Source organism: Sinohyriopsis cumingii, chromosome 13, assembly GCF_028554795.1.
Source record: "Sinohyriopsis cumingii isolate HCF-2022 chromosome 13, ASM2855479v2, whole genome shotgun sequence".
NCBI classification, from domain to species: Eukaryota; Metazoa; Mollusca; class Bivalvia; order Unionida; family Unionidae; genus Sinohyriopsis; species Sinohyriopsis cumingii.
The window spans coordinates 24,798,494-24,825,076 of record NC_142973.1 but is presented as its reverse complement, the minus strand read 5'-3'; the positions used below and the strand labels follow the sequence as shown (position 1 = coordinate 24,825,076).

Sequence of the window (26,583 nt, the reverse complement as noted above, 5' to 3'; positions counted from 1 at the left end):
TGGATAGTATATTTGGGGTTCGCATGCGTTCGCGTACGTTTGTGTGGATAGTATATTTGGGGTTTGTATGCGTTCGGGTACGTTTGTATGGATAGTATATTTTGGGGTTTGTATGAGTGAGCGACTTTGTGTGGATAGTATATTTGGGGTTTGTATGCGTTTGCGTACGTTTGTGTGCATAGTATATTTGGGGTTTGTATGCGCTCGCGTACGTTTGTGTCGATAGTATATTTGGGATTTGTGCGCGTTAGCGACATTGTGTGGATAGTATATTTGGGGTTTATATGCGTTCGCGTACGTTTGTGTGGATAGTTTATTTGTGGTTTGTATTATCTCCCTTTTGTGTTGATAGTATATTTGGGGTTTGTTTTTTCCTCTTCCCTCTGTGTGTGTGTGTGTGTGTATGTGTGTGTGCGTGTATCTGCGCGCGTACGTTGTGTGTGTGTGTGTGTGTGTGTATTGGTCTCTGTTTGTCCCTATAAAACTCACTTTATCCCTATCAGATATGCTCTACCTACCTACCTGCAGTAGCGTGTATTCAGGTCAGCCACTTGCAACACTGTTGACATTTATCCCCTAGTGTTCAGTACAATGACGTCACTGACGCTGGCAATTTCGAGACTATAAATATGGACTTGGGGATTTCCACAGGTTGTAGCTATACATATGTACTAGAGTTCATAAACAGGAACGTCACTCAAGCTGAGGCTATAAAAAGATAGTGGGGTTTTCCAAAGGAATAACCCACAAGTTGTAGTATAAATAGATAGTGGGATTTCATAGGAATTTTAGCTGATTATAGCTATAAATAGATACATAGGTATTTATCCACGATCGTCACACAAGTTGCTATTGTAAGTAGTTACTAATTTTATCCATTTTAGTCTAAACCATTGTAATTTAATTTTCAGGGATATGTTTATTTTCCTTTAATTTCTGGGACAATTTCGTCATTTTAGCGTTACTTTTAGTCACATCCATTTTGTCGTTGAGCATTTCCGTGATTATAGCTATTTATAGCATCATTACAATTATGCAAATTTTTGAACACTCCAGCAAGATTTCAGGTCTTGGTAATGCTTTATATATAAATCTCACGCTTGTACTAGTGTATGTATGTCTCTGTCTCTGTTGTGTTTGACCCTCGACCATCATTGTCCCTAGACAGTCCCACCATGTTCAATTCCCCTTGACGCTATACAGACCCACCATGTTCAATTTCCATATGTTAAATTCCCCTTGAGGCTAGAGTTGCCCAAGACTTTTTCCCATGTTAGATTCCCTTGAGGCTATATCCCACAGGGGTTTACGTAATGTTAAATTTCCCATTGTCCCTAGACAGTCCCACGATCTATTCCCCATGTTAAATTTCCCATTGTCCCTAGACAGTCCCACGATCTATTCCCCATGTTAAATTTCCCATTGTCCCTAGACAGTCCCACGATCTATTCCCCATGTTAAATTCCCCTTGTCCCTAGACTGACCCAAAATAGATTCCCATGTTAATTTCCCGTTGTCGATATAGTGGCCCAGGGGTTTTCGTAATGTTAAATTTCCCATTGTCGCTATAGTGGCCCACCTTACTACTTATATATATGTGGATTTGCGTCCACTTAATAATGTACGTTGTATTATTGTTATAATCTTCACGTTGCAAAAGTGGAACGTTATAGGGCTTACTTAAAGGATGACATAAGTTGGATACTCTAATAAATATTGTTTTTACAATTTCTTACTGATAGGTTTAATCCTTCCCATTTCGCATCGCTTTTGTTATACACGTTATCATTTATTTTACTTATTCACTCGGATAATTATATCACGTAATGTAAAGACCTATAAAAATAAAGATAATAATTTGACGTTGACAAATATGTTCTAATAAACGTAACATTGTACAATATATATATATATATATATATATATATATATATATATATATATATATATATATATATATATATATATATATATATATAGAACAACTCACCCAGACTGGTCTGATATGCTCATAGAATAAGATGATCAGTTTTGATGTGTATAAATTATTATCTTTTTCTTCAATAGTCAAATATTCACCGGGGATGATTTAATCGAATTGTACTTAATGTGCAACATGCACAATTTATTTTGAACACTATCTTCGCTACATAATACGCTACTTAGAGGCCGTCCATTTAGTACGTAAGCATGGGGGGGGGGTTAACCCAAATACGTACACTCGCGTATGGGAGTGGGTTTTACTGATAATGTACGTACGCATAGAAAACGGGGAGGAAGCGTGAAACCTCGATAATAATTTGTGTAATACGTAACCTGTTCGACTGGGTTCAGTCGGCGTTTGAATTTTCGCGGACAAACTTATTAAAAATATACAGCTTATTTCTTTGATGCAGCCAGACTTTGAACGTCCTGGGACTATCCGTTTTATTATACACGTTAATATAATGAATCCTTGATCGTTTCTGCGTGGATTAAATATAGACCGTTCCATACAATTGTGTGTCTGTGTGTGTGTGTGTGGGGGGGGATGCCTCAAGTGTACGTACGCAGGTGGGGTGGGGTGGAGTGGTAAAATGTACGCATGTGTACAGGGAGGGGAGGGGTCAAGCTTTGCCAGATTTTTGCGTTCGTACTAAATGGATGGCCCCTTACTCTTTCTCGTTTTCTTTTATGAAAACAGCGAGGAGACCTGTTATAAGCTTGTCATAAGATTATGTTTGTCTTTCTAGAATGCCTACACCAAGACATACACAAAACCACACTATTCACATTACATTGAGTACGATTTAAATATAAACTGGCCAATGTACTGCAATAACATCTGCTGTTTTATGACCCCATGCCTCACTTTCTTATTTTTTCAAAATCTCATCAACATGCTGAAATGAATTATTTCTGCTCTACTATATGGTTTTGCTTATAAAGAGGAAGAAGTTGCAGGTTTGTATGCCACATAAGTAAAACGTTTTAATGATATGCATAGTATTATTGAATTATTGAAGAAAGCACCATGGAAAAGAAAATGACACTTAACGTTTTGGAAGAAATAAACACGATGAGGAAAGTTAAGAACGTTATTCTAGTCTGAATAAAAATATATGTTTTCCTTTCCCACTTCCGCAAGCACACATTTCGGCGTCCACAGTGTAGATTCATAGTGCCGTTGATAGTTGTATAATTTGATAATATTATATGTACGGCATTAGGGTGAAGGGCATGTATTAAGAACAAATAACAAACTAGCTAGAACATATTTGATGCTATGCGGCCTGACATTTTTTTGTTCATAGTAGTAACCATCCAAAAGACTATTTGTTACCTAAACATTTAGAAGTACTCTAAGGTGGAGTACTTTTTTCTCCTTAATTTGTATATGTTCAAGTATTGACATGCACTGTATTCCCATTTGTGAATATGCGCATGCGTGTCTACTCTCGTTTTCGAATGCAGATAATCAAAAGTATATTTTACCGTGTCTAATATTTTGATTCTTTCAGGAAGAAAGGGAGAAAAATGAAAGAGTAAGTGTTCATATATCTGCTCTCAGTAAATAAGTACAAAACATACATTGCTTAACGTTATTATATGATTGCAGAAACGCCTGTATTTATGAAAAGCAATTATTCGCCAACTATATTTTAACTACAAGCCTTATAGTTATTAATTTATTTTTCCTGCAGTTGCTTTCTTATTTAGACTACAATGTCTTAGTTATATTATATGCACCTTTTAGCGTACACAGAACAAAAAAAAGAGAAAACATAAACTGTAGAGAACGTACATTGGTTTGTCAGCCATTGTATTTGTTATTGTGATCAGCATCGCACTATATCAGTTATGGGAGATGATTCAAGTCACTGAAAATCTATATCGTTACTAGTTTGCGTCTAAACGTAAAACTATTCACTTTTAACTAAACTATATGAAATATAGTATGGCGCAAAAACTTCGCTGTTGTTTAAGTATGGCCTCTTAAAAACAAGCAAAGTAGATAACGTTAAATTTCAGAGAATTAAATACAAGACAACGCCTGTGTTACATTTCTGCAAACTAACACTAGATTGGAATACTCTATTCAACTAATAGTTTCGATTGTATTTGCATTTGTCAATATATGCAAATTGCCTATCCTCTCTTTTGGGAGGAAATAAGCGAAGTTTATATTACGGTTTCCAATATAACATTGAATATATTCTTTCAGGAAGAAAAAGAGATAAAAGAAAGAGTAAGTATTGATACCTCCGCTTTCAGCTAATAGGAACAAATTATGTATTGCACAAGGTTACTATATGATTGCTAAGAATCGTGCATTTCTTGCAATTAACTATTTGCCAAATTTATCTAACCATTCAACTACCGTGATATCATCAGTTCATGTCTTCTTCGTCTTTCCTGCACTTCGTGTCTTTAGTATATAGGCTCAAATGTTAATAAAAACCATTTCTGGTCTAATTATTTCATTCAGCTCGTACTTAGATATTTTTCTCTCTGAGTCAACTAACACCGAAGCACCATTATAATACATGTAGAGACCTCCTAGTGCGGAAGAGGTAAATTTACATTACAGGTGTGGAAGAGGTAAATTTACATTACAAGTGTGGAAGAGGTAAACTTACATTACAAGTGTGGAAGAGGTAAATTTACATTACAAGTGTGGAAGAATGGAAGAAGTTGCAGAATGTAGTTCCAAATCTCCAATAATTACTAAAATACGCATTAATGTACTGGAATATTTGCCTGAGACTACCTAAATATCGAATGTGGAATGATCCAAGTCTTCAGGCCTCCAAAGTGGATATCATCGTGTGGGTATAATTGTGTGGAACGATCTGAATGATGCAAATCCTTTTTATGTGATCTCATAAGAATTATAGTTAAGTATATAACTTAGCAAGGAACCATTATTTTCGGACCCATGATTCGTTTATCTGCTTTCATGTGTCGTGATTTTGGCGCGCTGGTCCGAAAAGGAAGTCAAATTTATTTAGCAGTTAAACACATTGCATACATAAAGAAACTGAAATTAAAATTTGAGCTGTTAGAATAAATATCAATAAATAATAAATCTGGCCGTGTTGTAAATGTTTCTCACATACACAGTATAATAATCGTCAATCGCCGGAGATGAAACTCAGATTGAAACATTCAACGTTTATCCAGAAGGACACGTAATCGTCTCTGGCGTTTGTGCTTATTTTTAGATCTGATTATTTACAAATGAGGTTGCATAATGTACGAAAAGCTGGCAGAGGATGTTAACGTCAGTACTAATTTAGCTCCACTTGTCAATGAATATCTACTTCAAAACGGTGTTATCGGACCCTCGCACACACTGATATATAACATTGATAAGGGTCAATTAGAAATGACCGCTCAAGTCACCCTAATGTGCCACTACCAACTTGAGGTCAACTTGGAATCATCATACGTGCAGGTGAAAATGCTATGGCATTCACTGCGACAGCGCATTCATAATCTCGCCTAGATTGCTTCTACATCGATGAGTTACCTTCCATGTTAATTATGTTAAGCAAACTTTGACTGGGCTCGCAGTAAAAGACAAACCTGGTCTTCAACAAAGACACTTGTTCGGGTAATAGTTACTGGGCAAAAAACGATTATTTGATACAAAGGGTGACGGCGTAATATGCTTTTTTACAGATGAAAAGGGTGCTGAGTAAGTAGATTCCACTATGGTCCGAAATTTAGATATTCCCGAGGCAGTTGTTTTTAAAAACAAATAAAAGTATGACAAGTTTGGAAGTAACAAGGGGTATTTGTTGTATAAATTCGTATGTGTATTGTGCTAACACCTGACCGGACAACGTCTGCCTGTAATGCAATTGAAATACGTGATTGTATTATTGATAAAAAATATGATGGATCATCAGTCTTACGTACATGAAAAAAATAATCGAAGCGGAACAACAGCTGCGAAATGAAATTACTAAGAAATTGCTGATCGGGTTATACAAACACGCGTTTTTGATAGTGGATGCTATTTGCGGTTTTGCAGCAAATGTTGGTCCTGGTGTGACTGGAATCACGACAACATCAACCAGTGTAAGTGCACCGATAGGTATTGTTGTTGTAGCTATGTCAATAACAACTGTTTTTTTTATTTCTGGTGGCGCGAGCAAATTAAGTTCGATGCATCAACATTCATGAACGTGTATCTATTCCGAATTACTTGCGGCTACACAGAGCTGTATCAACATGATCAGTGCATTGGACTCGGTAGCAACAGAGAATAAACTTTTACGTGAAGCTGTGTTTGAGACTGTGCTGGCAGAATGCAAGAGCACAGATAATTACTATCACAAGTACGAAACACCGCGGATTTACAGCGCGGATTTACAGAAAGTATAAGTCAAATAAAAACAAAGAAGGAACATTTATTAATCGATTCTATATACTTGCCTGTCTGAATACACTTTATGCGGGATTTTTCTTTCCACAATTACTGCAGACTAGAGTAGTATGATAATGGGGCGTTTGAACCTTTGTTTTTTTATTTTTGGTCAACTGACATCAGTAGAAGACTCTAACCCGGTCGCTGGCACACTTACATAACGTGTGTGCGTACAACCCCCGCGAGACTAAGTTAAAAGAGATCAAACATGTATAAATAGCGTTTGGGGCTAACTGTGTCATGCTGGGTAGAGGCAATGACGGGTTTCAGTTGGCCAGTAGATTGCAAAATTGAATTTAGATTTCTTAAACATTCTCCTTGCTTGGTTTTGCCCCGAGAATTATGCAATATGTGGCTAGCAACACATTCGACAGAAGATCACAATATGGACCGTAGTTATTGTCCCTTTTATATATATATATATATATATATATATATATATATATATATATATATATATATATATATATATATATATATATATATATATAGCACTCTGGTAACTCTTGAGATTATCTGGTTCATAGTACCAATTACCAATCATCTGTTTTAATTCTGGTTTCATCGACGTGACCAGGTTGGCATCATTATAGGTACTTAAAATACACTTTTTCTTAGTACTTTGTGTAAGAATTAAATACAAACTGTCTGTGTGTGATTTGGATTTCTAACGTAGCTTTATAAAAATTCAGTCATATTGGAAGGCGGAAGGTCTAACCACTTTGGACACCGGAGCGGTCACAACATAAACTGTCCATTTTTACCAATGTGCTGAAATAGCCATTCCACTTGTATGCCTCCATCCTTGACTTGTAGTTTCCATCCTCTTTTTTTTCACAACGTAGTCGCCATAAAGGAAATAATCATTTCTGCTATATTATATGATGTAGGAACTGGCGAAATTGTAAGATTTTGGTAATAATAAAATAAAATCTTCAAGTGTATGAATTACATTTTTAAAGTATTGAAGTGACAATTCATTGATTTGGGAAAGAACATGAAGGATAATGTTTACCAAGAAGTAAAAAGATGAGCATCTCTGAGAACTTTTTACTATTCTGAAAAGAAATATCCAAGTTCTCTGCAATCATTTCTGAAAACACTTTACTGCGTCCAGGGTACGGTTTATTATGCTATGGGCCCAAGTAACCATTGGGAGATAGGTGGGTATATACTACTAGAGGCAGATTTGAGAGCGAAAGGAGTGAGATAAGAATACAACTGTAGAAAGTGTAGATGTGATCAAGGGTTGTCTGCCATTTTATATGTTTGTTTCAGTCATTATATATTTTACCTAAACAACACAAGTACTGTCTGGTGGAAAACTTTAACTTCGTTAATAAGTCTCCTCAGTATAGAGAAATGAAAGACAATATGAAATTCAGAGATATAAATGCAAGACAATCCATATAGATCTGCAACTGGATCCGCACTAAATAGTCCCTATGTGAGGAATCAAAACAAAAAGTGTTCGATACAATATTAAAGGCTTTTATGCAAATTGAACTCGATTAATTGAAAGATAAAAACTTAACCGCAAAAAACAAAATATAATATTTGGCGAAATACAGCAAATTTGGTAAAGATGCCAAACGAAATTTATGTTTTATCCCAAGATTGGCGATCCGTTGATAATTATGCTGAAAGGCAAGAAATTACGGTCGCTGTCGGGGGAAAACTATATACAAAGATCAGTATGTTCTAGAAGAGTTGTATAAAGTATTTCGTCAAGAATGCCACACGATGCAAACGCGCGAACACACATACACAGCAACAATATCACAGGTGGAAAAAAAATTATCAAATATTTTGTCCGAGCTGATCCCTTAAATTTACCATTAATTGTCTGTGACGCTATCACAGATCATCCCGATTTTTGTTCCATTCACAAGTGGGGTATCTTATATGTCACAAGTATCGCTGAGTAGTTTATGCTACGGGAATCGCAAGTAATACATTCTTCATTGATGAAATTTCGAAGTCACATCGCGAGGATCGAAATCAGTGTTGCCTCCGCCTTTAAAATAGCCGGTGCTGAAATGCATGCAAAAATCTAGAGGAAATACATGTACAACAAGATCATGTACGTATCTGTAGAGAAGGAACTACAAACATCGAATACACATTTAAAACCGATGTAGCTCCACAGGATAATAAAATGGCATACATATATAGAACTGATGATGTGACATTGTGGAGCAGTATCGCGAGTATATTTCGTTCCATTACAAATATTGTCTAAGGACACAACCGGTAGTGTGTGTTATTGTTTTGTCCTGGGCAATAAGGATTCTAGTCAAAACAATTAGCTCCTAAAAGATGATATCAACTCGAATTCAAACCCGACGCCACCTAAAATCCCTGTGATACAAATTATAAACATGGCTAAAAATTATGTGTTTGCGCTCAAATAATTATTGCTAAAATTAGTTGTGTTTGCCATGAATTCTCCTCCGATTAAAATTGGCGCTCTAGTTTCAAAGTTTTTGCAATTGGCAGATATCGGAGTCGTTGTCGATAATATAGTCGCGGCGTTAATTATCGCGATCGCAGCAGGATGTGCCGCGATGAAATTATATCGCAATTAACAACAAAAGTCGACGTCGTTAACGCAGAAAAAATTACAAACACGGATACGTAAGCGATGGAGATATAAAACATCTTAATGTGCCAAGATCTGGATGATCAGTAAGTTGCGACACTAATATTGGAGGTGGCGGTGGCTGTTCCAGTGGTGGCACCATTTCTAGGTAACCTTTAATGCGGATTCGTTTCCGGTATATGCTTCACGTTGCAGATTCATTCGTCACTTCGGTAACTGTAGATTAAATAACAGCTCATGGGAATCACATGCAGATTTTCTGAAATGTATAGATCTAATGTCAGATGTAGTTGTTCCATGAAGGATAAGAATGTTTGCTGTGCTGTCTACAGTGGTTGGATTCCTGTAATTGATTTGTGCCTCGAGATCAACACATTTTAATACTGAGCGTTAGATTCTGTGTATGAAAGGCATCAATTAGTTTTCCCGACGGGATTATTAACAAACACGTAATAGTGAACGTTTTGTTAAATCAATCCACACTGGCGCCTGTTGTTGTTGTTGCAATAAAGTAAAAGAACACGTTATTGACGTCAAATGCACCCGTAAAACTAAACATCATGTCTTCGTGTAAGCAAATACGAAGTTAAATTGTCACTTTGTAAACAACTTAAATCTCGACAACAAAATAATTGTATTTGGAGGAATAATTTGACAAGCGCGATAACAATCATTATAATTCTCAGAGACCAAAGCTGGAATATATTTTTGGGAAATAGGATGCTATTGAAATCTAGGACATTTGATACATTCGCGTGATCGTGCCTGTGACATCGTGAACGTGGAGTTCACGATAGCGTTTGTCTTCGCTCGTTTAGTTTCGGTGACTCACAAAACGGCATTTCTCGCTATTGGCTTGTCAAATTATTATTGAATCGAGGATCAAAGCGTCACTGCTCCAATCATCGTTACGATCATTCTTTCGGGTTATTACAACGTAGCTACATTTATCGCGCAGACGCAACTTCTCTTTTTAAAATAAGAATAGGTTTAATAACGATCATGATGCAATTATGATGTGATTGTCCCCACGGGTTTACTATCTTGTTGTGATCGATTAAATGCGTAACTATGTAGATAATACAGACTTGACGTGGGAACGATGGATGGGCCGTTCGGAATGAACAATGAAATAACCACAAATATACCAATACTATAGTTGGAAGCCAGTGTGGAAGGTAAATCATACACGGATCAAAATAAATCAACATCATTGTTAGTCACGGCGACTGACTCTAATTAGATGTCGTGTCCCCATGACGCGTGTTATTGTCTGGTCAGAATCTATTCGTCCTTGTTACAACCCTGATATTTTAAGACTATCAAGCCTCAACATTGTTGCCACTAACCGCAGCAACTATCACAAAGGCGATTAATGTCGGTAAGAAACCTTCAACGAATTGAACACATCCAGTTGCGATTGATGACGTTGTGAAAAAAATTATACCATTGGGTAAGTATTAATTTATCTCCACTCAGTCAATACAAAATTGGTTCTTTATTTCACAAGGAACTTGTCCTATTATTACGAAGCGTACACGCCTAAAAACTAGATACGCATACAATTTAAAGTACTATTTATAAAGTTACATTTTTATCATTTTCACTAGTCAAGGTTCCGATGTGTTCACCGTATCTACACATTGGCGGCTCATACAGATATTTCAGCGCTTTGTCCTAGTGCCATCTATTTGATTTCATGAGTTGTGTCCTTTAGTATGCAATGCTAATAACCAGTAGCGTGTAACAGCGGTGCATTGTACGTCGGCTAAAAGTAGTGGAGGCAAATGATTACAAAAGAATACTTTATAACTTTAATATCAAAAGTATGACTATAAGGCAGAGAGAAGTTAGTACATGTGCATATTAGGGAATGGATGTATTTGTACAAACACTGACCGGCAGTGGAACATTGCTTATTGATGAGTCCATTCTTCCTGTACACTCCACTTGTCTCGATCGTATAGGAACATCATTCAAGTTTGAACAACCTGATTCGCTGCATCGAATGAAATGCATAGATCAGAAACACTTAAATATTTGAACGATCTGCCAAGGTGTAGATAGGGCTAACACATCGGAACCTTGGTGTTTCATTGACATGCTCCTTTTTATTTAGAATGCGATGCTAATAATAGTTTTCATATAAGTTCAGATTATCCTAAAGGTTTACCTTATGTTATGAATTCCACTTATCAATTACCTAAACGCAAATCTAAATGCAGATTAATAATACCGGTAACATCAAATGACACACTTATTTGTGGTGGGGCATAATGACCATTTCTGGTTTATTCTTTCTAAACAGTTTAATAGAGCTTTCAAAATACAGTAGTACCACAGGTTATTTTAAAAAAAAGAAATCACACAATTTCTATTCTTAAACGCAGATGATAGTAGGATCACAAATCTTATAAAACTTTCTTTAACAATCGGAATCGTCAGACTTTTTACCAGTATATAAATTAAGAATGCCGAATGTGTTTACATCGTACTTCTTTCATCAATGGTTGGTAGTTTTCCTGACTCTACCATGAAAACATGGTTTATTGGCATATCTTCTATCATCTACTCTCACATTTACCCCAGTGTGGAAAGCACATAGTATGCACATATGTAACATTTAAACAGCATTCTACAAGTGTATTAGTTAACTCTCTCTCTCTTTCTCACTCTCTGTCTCTCTCTGAATATATATATTGTAAGATTTGGTAAAGTAACGTTAAATGTGTTGAATCAACAGATGTTCTCTGCTAACATTTAATGTCAATGGTTTCTTGTTGGTCTTTTGATTCTTTTCATTCAACACTGCATGTAATGTTTGATTGAAATAATGTCAACACTATTAAGTTCATACTGTACAAAGACATATTGAAACAAACTTGGTTATTCTCTTCAAAAACAAGCTGAAGGATGGAATATACATATTCAGGTATAATATGTACTTCCTGAAGCACTTTAGTTTTACGCATGCAGGAGGTTTGCCATTGTTTCGTTGAGGTCGCCACATTTGTGATATTTAACCTGCATTTCTGGTGAATGCAATTTTAATGTCATTACTTTAAGACAATCTGAAGTGTATGCTAGTATGAGAGAGAGAGAGAGAGAGAGAGAGAGAGAGGGGCATATAGACAGACCGACAGTTAACTTTTGTAACCTAGCATTGCAACTGTAAGTAAATTAACTGAATTTTCGGTTGCAATTTATCGAAAAATGACTTTATAAAAAAAATTACATAACGAATAGGAAAATTTTGTCCAATTTTCATATAATTGATAATGTTAATGATTGTTAGAAAATATGCTACGTCGTTCTGTGATGAAACTATGAGGAAATAAGTTAACTGTGTCGAAAGAAGACATTCTTCGATGCTTGATGAATATATTGGCCACATTTTTGAACTACAGTTCGGATCTTAGTCCACAGATCTTGCAGATTATCTTTTCAACGAATAAATGACACACTGTTAACAATATTATTGTCATAGCAGCAACAATCATATGAGTTTTTATTATACCGTTATTGACATTCTTTACGATTTGTAGTATGTTTTGTACTAATTTATTATGGCAATGACATTAATAGTCACTTCACTATAGACGTTATGCCTTGCATGGCTAGCACATTATATTTTGCATATTTCAATTTAACCTAAACGTGTAGAATTAGGTTACGTGTCTAACAAACACGTATATTTGATACGTTTCAGTTCATTAAGTATGCATTTAATTTTATCAAACTTCTAAATGTAATCATAGAAAAACACTTTTGCTAAGGAAATCAATTTGGACTGGAGGAGAAACTTACTGAATCAGTTGTTTTGAATGGCTTTACTAATCCAATATATTGCATATTTCTGTTGTGTTTAGTCTAATGGGATGGAAGCAAGAGTTAAGGCCCTTGAGGAAGAACTTTCCAGTACAAGAAAACAATATGAGGAAACCAAAGCTGATGTATGTCGGTATTTCAAACTTTCCTGTTTTCCCCTAGTCTCCATTCTCTGAAATTTTGGAACCTTTGTTTCATATGTTTTTTAAATATGCATATAAATGTTCAAATAAAAGTATGATAAACACGTAGCATACTTGAGTAACTGTTTCTAGAAATTCTCCTTGATAAACATACGGAATTTTCTGCACCCTTTATGCCAGGTAATTAAATGCAAAATAATATTGATTAGGATATAATAAATGCTTATATTAAATCTTGTGTATCATTTATGTGTCTACTTCATTTTAGAAATATGTATAAACGTGGTTACTGACCACCTGAATATTACCATGTACTGTCAGCGCTAAACGCCATACAAAGTTTGAATTAATACTGAAATCCACAAAATAGACAAGACAACACATTTTACAATAATAAATAAGTGTTTAAAAAATAAATTTTCACTGGCATACGGAAAGTTGTTTTTGTGAGCATACATAAATTAATTAAATTATCAGTTGTCACAAATTGTAATTTTGTAAACTATATTCGGATTTATATTTAAGCTGTACTGTATTGCCGCACACATCTTTATGATTTGTATTATCTGACAGTAATACTTCTACATAATGGCTCTCTTTGTTGAGGCAAAGCTATGGCTGAAACATAACATTACTCGTTACCTATACTAACTATAGACCATTACAAAAGGGTTGAAGCTGACGCAGGCGGAGAAGGAGATAGAGGTCCTCGGTAATCAGCATGCTGACGTTGTCCAGGTAACATTACTCGTGGCTTTTGGTGGTTTGTACTTGTGCTGTAATAATAACGATACACCTTTTTGTGCCAATAATAATTTTGTTCAATGTATCTTGGAGTATCTGTCAGGTCTTACAGGTTGAAACATGTCTTGATACTAGCAACGGTTTATGTGCTGTCATTGTGGCAGGACAGGCCACGTTTTGTCCAGGTTGCAAGGTGCTGACACTGGTAGTCATTTGTATCCTGTTACTGTGGTACTAACAGTCATTTTGGGTCCAAATTTCCATAAATGAAAATGCTTAAGCAAGGTAATTATTTTTGCATATACATGTACATGTGATTGCATCAGTGTATGTATGCATGATGTTAAAGATCCATGACGCTACTAAAAATAATTTGAAGACTGTCGTATGCTTTGTAGAAGTTCACTGTAGTTTAAGAATGTGTATCCACCATTGGTAGTGAGAATCAGGATTTAAGGATGGGACTGAAGAGATGAATGAATAAAAAGAGCCTTTGCATAAATTGTGTTGGGTTTGATGTAAAATATCAATTTGATAATTATGCCAATGATCACTGCCCCTTCTTTCTTGTGATTCTTAGCTGCATCTTTTAATGTCATGTGAGTTTTTGTTAACACTTTGATTTGGGATATTCAATATCTTGTACTGTTACCTTTGATGTTCATTTCTGTTTTTAAACTATTTTGGGATGAAAGATGCCAGTCTACTGGCACTTAAAATGGTTATTATATGATATGCATGATGATGTAGTCACAAGTATGTGCCTCAGATTCCGAAATACAATTAATGTGTTAATCAGAATCTTTGTGTTTTGCTCAACAAATGGGGTTTTGTAAGATTTGATTAAGTAACAATAAATGTGTTTAATCAATTGATGTTCTCAGCTAGCATTTAATGTCAATACTTTCTTGTTGGTATTTTGATTCTTTTCATTCAATATTGCAGGTAATGTGTGAATAAAATAATATTAACACTATTAAATTCTTACTGTACAAGGACATAATGAAACAAACTTGGTTGTTCTCTTCAAAACAAACCAAACGAATGGAAAATCCGTACTAAGCTATAATAAGTAGTCCATGAAGCACTTTAGTTTTACGGCTGCAGGAGGTTTGCCATTGTTTCGTAGAAGTCGCTGCATGTTTGATGTGTAATCTGTATATCTGGTTAATGCAATTTAGCGTCATTTGTTTAAGGCAACATGAAGTGTATGCATTTATAAGAGAGAGAGAAGGACAGACATAAAGACAGACAGACAGTGAACCTGTGTAACCTAGTATTGCAACTGTTAGTAAATTAATTGCATTTTCAGTCGCAGTTTGTCCAAAAATGATTTTATGAAACTAACATTCCATAACAAATAGGGAAATATTGTCCCCATTTTCATATAATTGATAATGTATATGATTATTATAAAATATTGGTCACGGTCTGTGAAGAACGTATGACGAAAGAAATTAACTGTGTCAAAAGATGGCTTTCTTCGATTCTTGATGAATATGTGTACCATATTTTTGAAATGCGATTCGTGATCTTAGTGCATAAGGCTTGCACATTACCTTTTCAACGAATAAAAGACACAGCGTTAACAACATTATTCTAATACCAGCAACAGTCATACTAGTTTATCTGATAGAACAAAGCGTTATTTACATTCTTTACGATTTGTACTATGTTTTGTATTATTGTATGATGGTAACGACGTTAATAGTCACTTCACAAGAGACCTTATGTCTTTCGTGCCTAGCAAAGTATATTTTGCATATCTCAATTTAAGCTAAACGTGTAGAATTAGGTTATGCATGTAACAAACACGTATATTTGATAATATTCAGTTCATTCAGTATGCATTTATGTTTGTCAAACTTCTAAATTGTAGTCATACAAAAACACTTTGCTAAGGAAAGAAATTTTGACTGATAGAGAAACGTACTGAATCAGTTGTTTCGAATGGCTTTACTAATCCAATATATTGCATGTTCCTGTTGTGTTTAGACTAATGGGATGAAAACAAGAATTAAGGCCCTTGAGGAAGAACTTTCCAATGCAAGAAAACAATATGAAGAAACCAAAGCTGATGTATGTCGGTATTTGAAACTTTACTGTTTTCCCCTATTCTCTAGTCTCTGAAATGTTGGAACCTTTGTTTCATAAACATTTGTTTTTCTATGAACATAACTGTTCAAATAAAAGTATGATAAACAAACACGTAGCATAATTGAGTAACTGTTTATAGAAATCATCCTTGATAAATATATGGAATTTTCTGCACCCTTTATTTCAGATAATTAAATGCAAAGTAATATTGATTAAGATATAATAGCTGTTTATATTAAATCTTGTGTATCATTTATGTGTCTACTTAATATAAGAAATATGTAAAAACGTGGTTACTAACCAACTGAATATTACCATGTACTGTCAGTGCTAAACGCCATACAAAGTTTGAATTAATACTTAAATCCACAAAATAGCAAGACAACATATTTGAGAATAATAAATAAGTGTCTAAAAAATAAATTTTCATTAGCATACGGATAGAGTCTTTTGTGTGATCATACATAAATTATTTAAATTATCATTGTGATAAATTGTAGTTCTGTAAACTTAATTCGGATTTATATTTAAGCAGTATTGTATTGCCGTATGAGTTGTATTATTTGACAATAATAATTATATACAATCGCTCTCTAATTTGATACAAAACTGTGGCTGAAACATAACATTGCTCATTACCTATACTAATTATAGGCCAATACAAAAGGCTTGAAGCTGACGCAGGCGGAGAAGGAGATAGAGGTCCTCCGTAATCAGATTGCTGCTCACGTTGCTCAGGTAACATTACTCGTGGCATGCGGTGGGTTGTACTTGTGCTGTAATAATAACGATACACTTTTTTGTGCCAATATAGATTTTGTTCAATGTATCTTGGGCTAACTGTCAGGTCTTACAGGTTGAAACATGTATTGATACAAGCAACGATTTATATGCTGTCATTGTAGCAGGACAGGCCACTTTTTGTTTAAAAGTTTTCGATCGGAAACATTCAGGTTGCAAAGTGTTGACACTGGTAATTATTTGTATCATGTTATTGTGGCACTAACAGTCATTTTGGGTCAAAATGTTCATAAACGAAAATGCTTAGACAGTGTAATTTATTTCCATATACATGTGCATGTGATTGCATCAGTGTATGTATGCATGATGTTATAGAACCAGTGCACTACTAAACATATTTGGAAGACTATCCTTTGCTTTTGAGAAGTTCACAGAAGTCTGAGAAGTCTGAGAATGTGTATCCACCACTGCTAGTGAGAATCAGCATTTGAGGATGGGACTGAAGAGAGGAATAAATACAAAAGAGCCTAAAAGTGTTATTCTTTGCATACAGTTTGTTTCGTTTGATGTGAAATACCAATTTGATCATTATGCCAAAGATCATAGCCCCAAACCTTCTTCCTTGTGGTCCTTAACTGCATCTTTTAATGTCATGTGAATTTTTTTTTTAACACCATGATTAGAGAACTTCAATATATTGGCCTGTTCCTTTTTGTTGTTGTTTTCTGTTTGCTTTTGCTAAACATGTTTGCGTTGAGAGTGAAATATGCAAGTGCACTGGCACTGAAAATGGTTATTATAAGATATGCATGAAGCTGTATTCTCAAGTATGTGCCACATATTCAGAAATACAATTAATGACTGACGTGTCATAATGCTTTGTGTTTCCCTCGACAAAGGAATGTTTTGGCAAGATTGGAGCCAGAAATGTTAAATATTTTGAATTAATAGATGCTTTGTGCTAACTTTTAATGTAAAAGGTTCATGTTGGTATTTTAATTCGTTTCATTCAACATTGCATGGAATATTTGATTGAAATAATATCTACACAATTCATATCAGACTCTACAATATTATAATGAATCAAGCTTAGTTATTCTCTTCAAACAAATTTGATGGAAAATCAGTACTCAGCTATACTATGAACTCCATGAACTTGTTCAGTATTACAGCTGCAGGAGGATTGCCGTTGTTTCGTATAAGTAGCTGCATTTATCACATGTAACCCGCATTTATCACATGTAACCCGCATTTCCTGTGGAAGTAGTTTTAGTGTCCTTAGTTCTGTGTAACTTAAGACAATACGAAGTGTATGAATGTATGAAAGAGAGAGAGAGAGACAGACAGAAAGACAGACAGTGAACTTGTACAACCTAATATTGCAACTGTAAGCACATTCACTGCATTTGCAGCCACAATTTATCGGAAAATGATTTTATAAAATGAACATTGTATAACAAATAGGAAACTTTTGTATCAATTTTCATATAATTGATAATGTCTATGATTGTAAGAAAATATTTTGCCACCTACTGTGAAGATCAAATGAAGAAATACGTTAAGTGTATCGAAAGATGACATCCTCTAAGCTTGATCAATATGTTGACCGTATCTTTGAGATGCAGTTCAGGATCTTAGTGCATAGGGCTAGCACGTTACCATTTTCATCTAAAAAAATAAACGGTATGGACATTCTTGATACAATTTACATGTATTTTTCATACATGAAGATTGTATTAATACTTTTAATACATCGTTTTATTTTTTATAATCTGGTTATGATCTGTGTAATTATTTCCTGATTTTTTCATGATTCTGTAAGAGACAAACAGTGGATATTTTAATGGATTTTGTATTAATTGTTGAAGAAAAGATTACTCCATGCTAACTAAAAATGTAAAATTTCTTGTGCATCCATCGTTGTTTGATTTAATATCTTTCTTAATAAATATAGTGTACACACATTTAGTTAATACAAACATATAAATAATCTGAGGAATGTACACTTGTATAAAAAACCCATAGAAATCACAGTTATTATCAACAGTGGTGTATGCCTGTATGACATTACCTGCAGATAAAGGGCGGAAATTCATTTTGTCCTATAGTGCCTGGATAAAGTCATCATGACACATCACTGTGATAAATACATTTCACCAACGCTTTGAGTATTGAATTGGTTTCAACTTTGTGGACTGATGTAATAGCGTTGAAACTGATGAGAGTTGTAACAGTGATAACTAGCCGAAAGGCCGGACTTTCCACTGAATCAACAAACTATTTGCATATGAAATGCAGTATAGATTTTATTTGATAAGTGGTTCTTAAAATTGCCCTAAATCAATAGACTTATTGATTAGTCAGTTTATCAGAAGCCATATGATATGCATCCCGATTCTCTAGCAGAGCATGTTGTGTGATCATCACACCGTTTATAATTAAATTGAACATTATTGATCCTGATTTAATTTTCTGGCATAACTTGGTCTACGCTAACTGTAGTTCGGCATGCATTTAAACTGTTATTACCTACCATGCTTGTTTGAAAATAAGGTGAGACTGATTGCAAACCCAGATCTGCCAGCACATAATGTGATAGCTGATCTGGATGTGGGCTATTTATGAGTCATCATTGAAACAAACAGCATAGATCCTAATCTGTCAGCTCACTATGCAAATTCAGAATTTGTATTGTTTGCTGTTGCACTCCACTTTATGGAGGTAAAATATGGTGTCCAATGGATTGAAAATGATTGATCTGACATGTATCCATGCTCAATCTTTGTTACCACATTGCACACACAAGCAAAAAGAAATAGAAAAATATGTCCTCTTTAAGTCAAAAATGCAAGTGTATGTATCCCATAAATTTGCTTTATGATTCTTTAATGTGTATAGTAATCACAAACTGTTCCATGAATGTAATGCACCTTTTTACCCCTAATCTTTCAGTTCATGTATTGTACATGTTTTTTATTTAGAATTAAATGTCCACAGCACCGCCTCAGATCACAATAGGTCATTCACAATAGGTCATTCCAATACTTTAGTTAAGCGTATAATGAGATAATATTACATTTCTGCCAAATAACGCCTGAAAAATTTGTACTACAGTTCTAAATTTGGTATAAGAAAAAATGATGATGCAACTTGGTATTAAAGTGCGATTCAATACTCGAAGGTGCAGATTATATTTCTAGTTTCCTTGCCGTTACTGAAGTAACGAATAGAGTATCGACATTATTGATTGAATAGATACATATCAAAGCTTCCAAAGGCTTCAAAGCCCTTTTATTTGACCAATTACGATCCCACGAAGTCGTCCATATGCATCTTTTATCTTGATGCCAACAAGCTCTATAATTGGGCCTTGTCACAAACCCTTCCCACAGGCGGATTTCACTTGATCACCGGAGAACAATTCCTTTAAGAAAATCGAACAGGATTCGACGATGAAGTAGGCTATTTCGTCGAGGTCGATCTCGTTTGTCTAGACCATCTCTACGCTGCTCACAACGATTATCCATTCTGCACTGAACGATTTCTTATCGATAACGAAATGCTGTCTCGGGAACAGTGAGATAAAAAATAGTTCAGTCTGGGAGACAACAAAGTGAGAAAAAAACGTGTGCCCATTCTCGTGGATAAAAACATGTACATTTTGGATCATCGTCTTCTCGAAAAGCTATCCAGAACCGGATATTGCCCCATAAAATTCATCGCAATCTCAAGTTTCAACAGTCCCCGCAGATGAAAACCTACATCAACCTGAACACGAAACAACGGGCAAAACCACCACAGACTTCTGTAAAACATTTATTCAAATTTATGAACACCAGCGTCTTCAAGAAAAAAAAAAAAACATGGGAAACGCTCGACATCGGCAAAAGAATTGAATTGTTAACAGCCTATGATGCCATTCTCCACATCAAAATATTTGATGAAGATCTCGTCACCATCGAATGCAGAAACAAAACAATCCCAAGCTCGATAATCTCATCTACGTCGACGCGGCCATTCTCGATCTCTCCAAAATACTCATGCACAAGTTTCTTTGTGATTTTATCAAAAACAAATATGGAGATCGGGCTACTTAGCTCATGACTGATCCAGACTTGCATGTGCATAAAATTCACACCGAAGATTTGTAGCAAGACATGTTCGACCACAAATAACTTGTCGATCTCAGCGACTATCCCACACATAGATCTTTCCTCTGCGACAATAGCGAAAAAGTCCGAGGAAAGTTCAAAAAGTGTAGAGGTTATCGGTCTTCGATCCAAAATGTACCGCATCGCTCTTGGCGATGGCACCTTAAAGAAAAAAGCTAACGGTGTAAAATAAAATGTTGTCGTTAAAATCGCCAGGATCTATCACTACAGACAAGTACTACAAAGTTATCTACACTATTGCACCATGAGGACATTCAAATCCCATAGACATCATATCTTTACGCACTCATTACCATAAAAGGACTTTGCCCCTTTGATTATAACCGATACTCCACCGATGGCATTCACCGATTCGCCATCGGACACATAAATGCACATAACAAACGATAAAATATTTAATATACACTCTGACACAGAAAACACACTCTCGCGCACAAAATAAACAAACAACTGTGCCAGAAACCCCGACACGCTGGTTGTATATATCAAGGGGGCATCGCTCAGTTTGTGCACGGAGGAAAAAAGTGAGCTAGGACCTTCATGAAACTACTAATGCAGTGTTTTACGTTTACAAGTGTGAATACGTTCTCAGTCACTAAGTGTACACAGTGAGTTTTACCGACCACCGAATTATCGTACTCGTTTCAAAAAGTGCATGATATGCTTTGTTACTTATTGATTATTCGGTACTTACCATTCCATGCTTTATGGAGATATTGACAGAAAACTTTACCCAGATACATAATGTGACTCGGCGTGGTTGATATTGGTCAATACAAAAAGAAGTGAATGTAGTTAAGTAACCTGCTTCGGAGTCTCAACTTTAAGTGTTTAAATACACACAACGTTTGCACAATAGATTATCGTTAATATACCACGAGATATTTGTGTTGTGTTCAAGACAACTAGGTTGTTAATTCAACGTCATGGCCTCAACAACAAAAAATATATTTGTAGCTTATGTACGTGTCCAGATTATATTGTTTGAAAGTACAAAAACAGCGTTTAAACTAATCTTATTTAATGTATACACAATGATTAGACGAGGTGTTGCAATTTTTTCAACTATTTCTTAGGCATAACAACAACTTTGTCGATGATTTATTTTGTTACCAGTATCCTGCGTTCTACTGAATATGTTTTTGGATTTTATAGCGAAATGTCAACGCAACTATGCATCATCATTTATATATTTTGTGTCGTGTTCTGTATGGTCAAATCAATGGATCAAAGGTGAAGCCCACACAAGATACGACGTGTGCACTGTTTTTGTTGCTGCGAGACCAATTAAGATATAGGGACATTTAATAACTAGCAATGAGTTTATCTCTTGCAGTAACAATTTTCCAGTGAGAGTGTCGAGTTAGTATAAAGCGTTAATACTTCAAACTATAAGTAATTACTCTGAAGTATGTTCAATGAGATATTAAAACACACTGGGACATAAACTACTCCAATATTGAATCATTTGTCTAATTCTGCGTTTTAATCTGGCAGGCGTGCGTGGGTAAAAAGAATCATTTGTCAATAAATAAACAACTGTATTAAATGATCCCAACACTTATCAAGGCGTTCTACATATCGGTATGCTAAATAAGAACGTCAGCGCTAGCTTGAATAAAAAGACTGACTGCATGGCCAAGTAAAAGGGAGCTAACCTATGAAGCTCAAAATTGGTTTCCGAGAGGGTACTTTCGCATATTAACATGTTTAGTCTTCAAACGTTAGTCTATACATAGTTAAGCAGACCTGTTTTCAGATTATTTTGTCTTCTACTGAATTGTTTCAAGCCATTTGATTCGATTAATCTCTCATAGTGTTATTGATGTTTAGAGAAGTAGGATATCGAAGACAGTTGTACGTGGTATAGAATCAATTTATAATAATAGTTTTTGTGTACGTGTCTACGTTAATCAGCATAGCATTAAACACAGTGTATCTTTCTAATATAAGAAACATAAACGATTGCATTCTAAGTCCTTTAATGTTGAATCTATGTATTATTCGATTACCATATATATATATATATATATATATATATATATATATATATATATATATATATATATATTGACAATTTAGTATACTGACTGATGGTGATATTGCTAAATTTGCAGATACTGCCATAAATCTAGGAATTCAAGTTGTGGAGAAACAAGTTTCAAGATTAATATTGATTCAACTTAAAGTAATGCTAACATAAATGGAGGTATTCTGAATAATTATCTCTCCTATATATGCCATAGAACAAAATATGTGTGGTTATGAATATTAAAACCATAATGAAAATTTGCACAACAGATTTTGTACCAGTTATTCGAAATGGCCAAACAACAGGTTCTTTTTCTGCGTTCTCTACCTGTAAATGTGGCCGATATCCTGTTTATATTCCAGACTTTACAAATTGTTTTAGAAACCTGATAAACTGGACCAGAATGACCTATTATGCATACTCAGCATAATGTTGCAAACTATGTAATAAAATCAACACGAACATTAAACCAATATGGAGTCCCAATCCTGATCCACTATCCCCATACTATTCACTAAAGGATACTTTATGATCTTCGTTCAAGAACTGCAATCTTTTATATCAACACCACATGTGTTTCTGTGTCCGGCGTGCCAAAAGAGACGGCGAGAGTTCGAAATTTGTGACATACGTATTTTTCATTTATATTGTATTTTTACTTCCTTTTTAATTTTTATGTTCAAACATTCTTTTAAACTCTTTGATCCCATTTTGTTGTTATCTTTTTCACTTTTCTTTTATTTTTCTATTGAAACTTTCTTTTTAACTCGCTCATTCAAGTGTTTAAAGTTGTCATTTTTAAAACTTTTTATTTGTATGCTGAAACTTTATTTTATGATTCGTCTGCCAAGCAAGCGGTCACGAGTTCGAAATTCGCGGCATCCCAGTCTTGTTATATTTTTTATTCTATTTTTTACATTTTTATGTTGAAACTTTCTTTGAAACTCTCTCTTCTCAATTTTCTGGTTTATTTTTACTTTGGTAATTTTACGTTGAAACATTATTTTATAATAAAGTCTGCCAAGGAAGACGTCGCGAGTTCAAAAATTGCGGCATTCCATTTTTTATATTGAAACTTTCTTTTATGACTAACTTCTGCCAAGCATAAGGTCCCGAGTTTTTATCACTCTTCAAAGAAGGATTATTGTCAAACCCTTGTCTAGTTCATATAGCTTTCTATATCGTGAATGTATTGCTTCGTAGGAAAAGGAAGTAGCAGCCTTCTTTCTGTAAACACGTACAAACGGACACTTTTATTGACTAATAAATCATAGCGTTTGTTTTAAGATGTGCCTATTATTATATGACATTATCCCCCCCATGTGTCCGTCTTGTTTCATTTTTGACCGTCTGGCCCAATACTTTACAAGATTTGAGATGATAACTAGTTGCTCTTTTTCTAAATGTATAATGTGAGTAACATTATTTGTTTTGTTTCACAATTCAAGGTCACACGAAGGAAAAAACAATCATAAAACTTATTCCCAAATGTGGAATACAATTTTAGAAATGTGTTACAAAGCGCAAATTGAGTTGATTCAAAATCTCTATGATCAGTACTCACAGCTGGGGGACGTGTATTTTACTGGTGATTTCAATGCAGTAGCTGAACCAGCCACTTTCAGAGATTACAAAGATAGAGTATTTCATGAGTTCTTGCGATATAATAATCTAGTGAGTGCTGGACATTTAATAATATGCACTGGTTCCCGCTATACGTTCACCCCAGCAAGAACGATGATTGATCATTTTGTACTGTCGGATCAATGCATAGGTAGATTACGAAGTGTGCACATTGTTTCAGATCACGAAGAGCACGCGATATCTGACCACCTCCCTATCCTTACTTCCCTTCGTACAGTGACCTGTGGGAGAGACTTCAGACAGTCTATGAAGAGAAACAACATAGCCTGGAATAAATTAAACGCTGATATCTTGAAAAACTATCAATCTGAGCTGGACCTTCGCCTGAAAACTTTAGATATAGATACTATTTCGGACAATGTTGATAGCTTTTACCAGCACATTGTTAATGCAATACAGCAGTCAAGCGACATCGCGCTTCCAAAGTCTAAATTCAATTATCATGCCAAACCATATTGGTCAAATGAACTCAAAGAAGCACATAAACTTCAAAGACAAGCTAGGTATACTTGGATAAATGAGGGAAGACCGAGGGGTAGTCAATTTAATTCTTACAGAGAATATAAAGATAAGAAGAGAGACTTTAGAAACGTTCAAAAACTGGCTGTGGAAAAATATATGGGGGAGGTGTATGAAGAAATTGAAAAAGCACATGAATGCGATGTAAGACACTTTTGGAAAATGATCAACATTAAGAGAGGGAACAATACAAATTTTTGTCAGGAACTATCAACTGATGGAGTTTGTGTCCGTGATGATGATTCCATCGCAAATGGCTTTGCTAGATACTATGAGGACATTCACACGCCGAATTTAAACCATAGTTTTGACGGAAACTTTTATGAATTTATAGAGAGAGAATTAAATCGGGGTCTACAGGACGAAGTAAGCCATATCGAGGCCTTACAGACCAGTATCAGTTTAAATGAAGTAAGAGAAATCATTAAAGGTCTAAAGAAATCAAAAGCATCGGGCCATGATCAAATTTGCAATGAACATTTGATCTATGGCAGCGACTACCTCATCGAGTGTATGACAATTTTATTTACTCGGATGATTGATCAATCTTACATGCCTGTAGATTGCAAAAAAGGGTTAGTAATACCACTGTACAAAGGTAACAGAAAATCAAAGAACTCCCTCGAAAGTTACAGGCCTGTTACTTTACTGCCTGTTATCTACAAAACCTTTGAGAAAATTATTCATGAACGTTTGGTAACTTGGCTCAAAGATACTAATTCTAGTATACCCAGTTCACAACAACATGGTTACCAAAAAGGTTTAGGCTGCACAACAGCGAGTTTTGTGCTGTTGCAATCAGTACAATATAACGTAAACATGGGTTCACGGGTTTTTGCTGCTTTTCTTGATACAAAAAAGGCATTTGATACCGTGTGGCACGAAGGACTGCTTTTTAAATTATTCACGTTGGGAGTTACGGGTAAATCCCTTTTGATATTTTTTAACATGTATACAAATTTACAGAGTAAAGTTCTTGTAAATGGGCAATTTTCAGATTGGTTCTCAATTGGCCAAGGAGTGAGACAAGGGGGTGTTTTGTCAACCCTGATGTACACAATATTTATAAATGACTTGCTGCTACAGTTAGAAAATAGTGGATTTGGAGCAAAGATTGGATCCTTAGCTGTGGGAAATCCAACCCTAGCTGATGATATTTCACTTTTGGCTATATATCCTAGCAATCTACAAAAGCTGTTAGATATAGCATACGACTACAGTAATAAGTGGCGATTCGAGCTTAGTGTTACAAAGTCATACATTATCATTTTCGGACCCCAATACAAGAATTTTATCAATATGAAATGGTATCTTGGCCCGTCATGTTTGCCGGTCACCGATTCGGCAACACACCTGGGTCACCGGATTAACTCAAAGCTGACGTCGCATGACGCAATACTCGATGCATGCAAGAAAGGGAAAAAATCTTTTCACGGTCTGTTTGGTATTGGCATTAAACCGAATGGTTTAAATCCTTTGGTTGCTGCAAATGTAATTAAAAAGGTAATTTTCCCTTCAATGTTTTATGGAAGTGAATTATGGTGTAACATTTCAAAAAGTGACCTCGCTTTATTGGATAAAACTCTGAGGTATTTTGCCAAACATTTACAAGGTTTTCCAATACATACAAGATCAGACATTGCCCT

At 35.1% G+C, this 26,583-nt stretch overlaps 1 protein-coding gene across 1 annotated transcript in view; it reads left to right on the top strand.

The window, feature by feature from the left end:
- The window catches only part of LOC149785074 (uncharacterized), a 116,519-nt gene that overhangs the window by 27,599 nt on the left and 62,337 nt on the right, over positions 1 to 26,583 (top strand). The window contains exons 3-8 of the mRNA XM_089978803.1: positions 3,501 to 3,524; positions 4,205 to 4,228; positions 12,887 to 12,970; positions 13,646 to 13,726; positions 15,728 to 15,811; positions 16,484 to 16,567. Coding sequence (XP_089834929.1) covers positions 3,501 to 3,524; positions 4,205 to 4,228; positions 12,887 to 12,970; positions 13,646 to 13,726; positions 15,728 to 15,811; positions 16,484 to 16,567 — 381 coding nt within the window. The remainder of the gene's footprint in view (positions 1 to 3,500; positions 3,525 to 4,204; positions 4,229 to 12,886; positions 12,971 to 13,645; positions 13,727 to 15,727; positions 15,812 to 16,483; positions 16,568 to 26,583) is intronic.